This window comes from Plasmodium malariae (assembly GCF_900090045.1).
Source record: "Plasmodium malariae genome assembly, chromosome: 7".
NCBI lineage: Eukaryota > Apicomplexa > Aconoidasida > Haemosporida > Plasmodiidae > Plasmodium > Plasmodium malariae.
The window spans coordinates 2,018,400-2,021,585 of NC_041781.1; the positions used below are offsets into that span (position 1 = coordinate 2,018,400).

Consider the following 3,186-nt stretch of genomic DNA (forward strand, 5'->3'; position numbering starts at 1 on the left):
TTATTAAAGTTTAAAATATACATGATCATAGCAAATATATAAAATAGCATTAGTATATTAACAATGTATAAGTAATAAAAAATGACAAATATATCAAGAAAAATGATTTAATCAAAAAGTTTATAATATGAATAACTATAAAAAAAATTAAGTTAAATATAAATTTGTATAATAAAACTATATTACTATAATTATAAAACAAACAAAATATATAAATTGTTGTAAAATATTAAATAGATATATTATAGAACTAAAACTTTTTTTTTTTAAATATTTTTTTTAGGAAAATTATTATAAATGTACTATTATATTATTAAAATAATATATTTAATAGGTTACATTTTTATAATTATTCCCAGTTACTTAGCGTAAGTAAGGGCGATGTATAAAAATATTCGTATATGCATATAACTTGTTGTGAAGATATATTTCGTAAAATATAACATTGATTTCAGCTATTTTAGTTTAAGGCGTGTTATAATTTTACAACTAATTTTAAGAGTTATATATTTGCTTATGAATAAGCGATAAATAATTTATTCTAAACTCTATAACACTTTAATAAAAAGTATCTATATATAAAAAAATTTTCTGTGTATTATTGTTTAATATTTAATATTTTATATATTAAAATTTCTTTCTTCTTGACAATAGTATGTTATATTGTACGTTATTCGATTTGAGTAATGTTTTAGTGGTATTTTTCTTAATGTTACATCAAGTGCTAAAATTGTTATTTTAATAATTTTACTTTAATATATATAAACTTTTTTGTTAGTATTAAAAGTTATAATAATTCACGTAATTATATTTTATTCTTTATTATATATGTATATTTCTAAAGACAGTTTTATTTAGTGTATCAAAATACTGATAAGAAATTTTATGATATATTTGTATAACTTTAATTTTTAGTAATAATATATGTAGAAGGTTATTAATTCTAAGTAATTAAATATGTCAGAAATAAATTAAATGATACCTATATTTATTATATTATTAAAGAAGTTATGTAGTTGTTGATTTAATTTAATTTTATAAATATTAATTTAATATATACCATAAAATAAATTCATAACGAATGCGATATATATTTATATTAAAGAAAGAATTAAGCAAATACATTACTAAAACTAAATTATGCACGTATTAACGTATATTATGTAATAATTATTATTTTTTTTTTATTATAGTTCTTTTAAGTATATATATTTAGTCAAAAAAAAAAAATTAAGAATTTAGAAGCATTTCATTTAAATGTATTGATATAAGTTAAAAATAATCAAGAAAAGTTGTTATGAAAAATTTTTTAGCAAAAATAAAAAATTAGTCTTTATTTTCCACTAAACTATACATTTTTTAATGGATTATGTAGTATAAAATTAATTATACCTATTTAATTATATTATAGCGTATAAAGTACTATATGTGCTTCAGATGAAACAAAATTATGCGTTATAATTGACGTAATATATAATGTTTTTTTTTATATATTATTAAAACAATTTTTTTATTTATATGAATAATATTTTTAAGAATAATCAAATTTTCTTTTAAAATATAATGTTAATAAAATTAGGGTTATTAATATTGTAAAATCCGTAAAATTAGTAATTATTTTTGCAACATGTAGGGAAATGTAATATATATATTATATACCTTCTATGTATTCTATATAAGCTCAATATTTCTAAATATTTAAAAAACATTTTTTTTCATTTTTATATTATTATGAAAAAGTTTAATAAAAAAAATTATTTTATCAGTGCATTACTTTAATTAATAAAATTATATATTTTGAATATTTATGAATATATTATATTTTTTTTTTAAATGAAATTTGCTTTTTTTTTGAAAATATTAAGTTAAAAATATTGTAATATACATATAAAGTTTTAAATTTTTTTGTAGATGTAAAGCTCCACTTAGTTTTTTGCATTATATTAAGTGTTTAAGAAGCAATAATAAAAATAAATATTTTAAACAAATTTAGTATTTTTGTTAATTTGAATTATATTATAATAATATTATTTTATTTCTATCTGAACATATCACAATATTAATGGTCTATAACATGGAGCAAATAATTAAACTAAAATTATGCATTAAATTTTCTGCGTTTATAATTTTAGCTTCGATATATCATTTTAGCAGTGATGTACTATGATTATTCCATTTAAAGACAATTTTATTATTTATATTCTTAGTTTTATATATTAATTAATGATGTTTTTTATCATTACATTCTGTATTCTAATATGAGGTAAGTATTTACACTTCTCTTTTTTTTTAGATAATGCTTAACAAATCTTTGAATGTGAAATGGAATCTCGATAGTATATCAGAAGCAATACATTATCGACTACTAGCCAAATATAAAAAGGATCAGGATTCAAACACAGTAGGTTTAACAGAAGATATATCAAATAGTATGAAATGCAAGAAAATAAATATATATAATAATGAAAAATTGACCAAAGGTAAAAACAAACAGTCAAACGGAAATTTACTAAATAAGCAGCAATACTACACGGAAATTATAGATTATAATAATGGAATGTTTGATGGAAAACATTTTCATTTTCAAAAAAAATGGATAAAAAAAAAAGATTTTGATGATTTTGTTGAAAAAAAGAGGAGAATTTGTGATATAGATTTAAAGAAAATAAAATTTAGGAATTACGGTTTTGGTTTTACTCTATTTTTTATTTTTTTATTCCTGGGAATAGGAATACCAATATCACCAGGATTAACATTTTTGAAAGTTGAATGGGAAACAATTAAAGTGAATCCATTAGGTAATTTTTTTTATGATATTACATGTAAGTTGAAAGAATTTTTAAAAATGCATCCTTATGCTATACTTTATAGCATTTTTATCGTTATATTATCTGTTATACTTATAATAGCAATTTATAAGATTTTAAGAAATAATGAAAAATATGAAAAAATTAAGTTAATGTCTGAGTAAAATGAATAATAGGGTATATATATCTTTATCTAGAGAAGCTTTTAATATGAAAAACTATGATATTATTAGTTATTTACTTAATAAACATGAATATAATATCAAACGTATTATAAATAGGTGTGTATATCTGATTTCTTCGATATAAAAATATAAATAGTTATATTTTTTATGTTCTTGTGTATTTGAATTTTTTAATGTTTTCAAACAGGTATTTT

At 17.8% G+C, this 3,186-nt stretch overlaps 1 protein-coding gene across 1 annotated transcript; it reads left to right on the top strand.

Annotated features, from left to right (window-relative positions):
- Nucleotides 1-2,062: 2,062 nt before the first annotated feature.
- PmUG01_07051200 (fam-m protein) lies at nt 2,063-2,971 on the top strand (the record flags this gene model as incomplete). Its single annotated transcript, XM_029004261.1, has 2 exons — nt 2,063-2,158; nt 2,294-2,971. 2 exons carry the CDS (start codon nt 2,063-2,065, stop codon nt 2,969-2,971), a joined length of 774 nt encoding a protein of 257 aa, XP_028860967.1.
- Between the last annotated feature and the right edge of the window lie 215 nt (nt 2,972-3,186).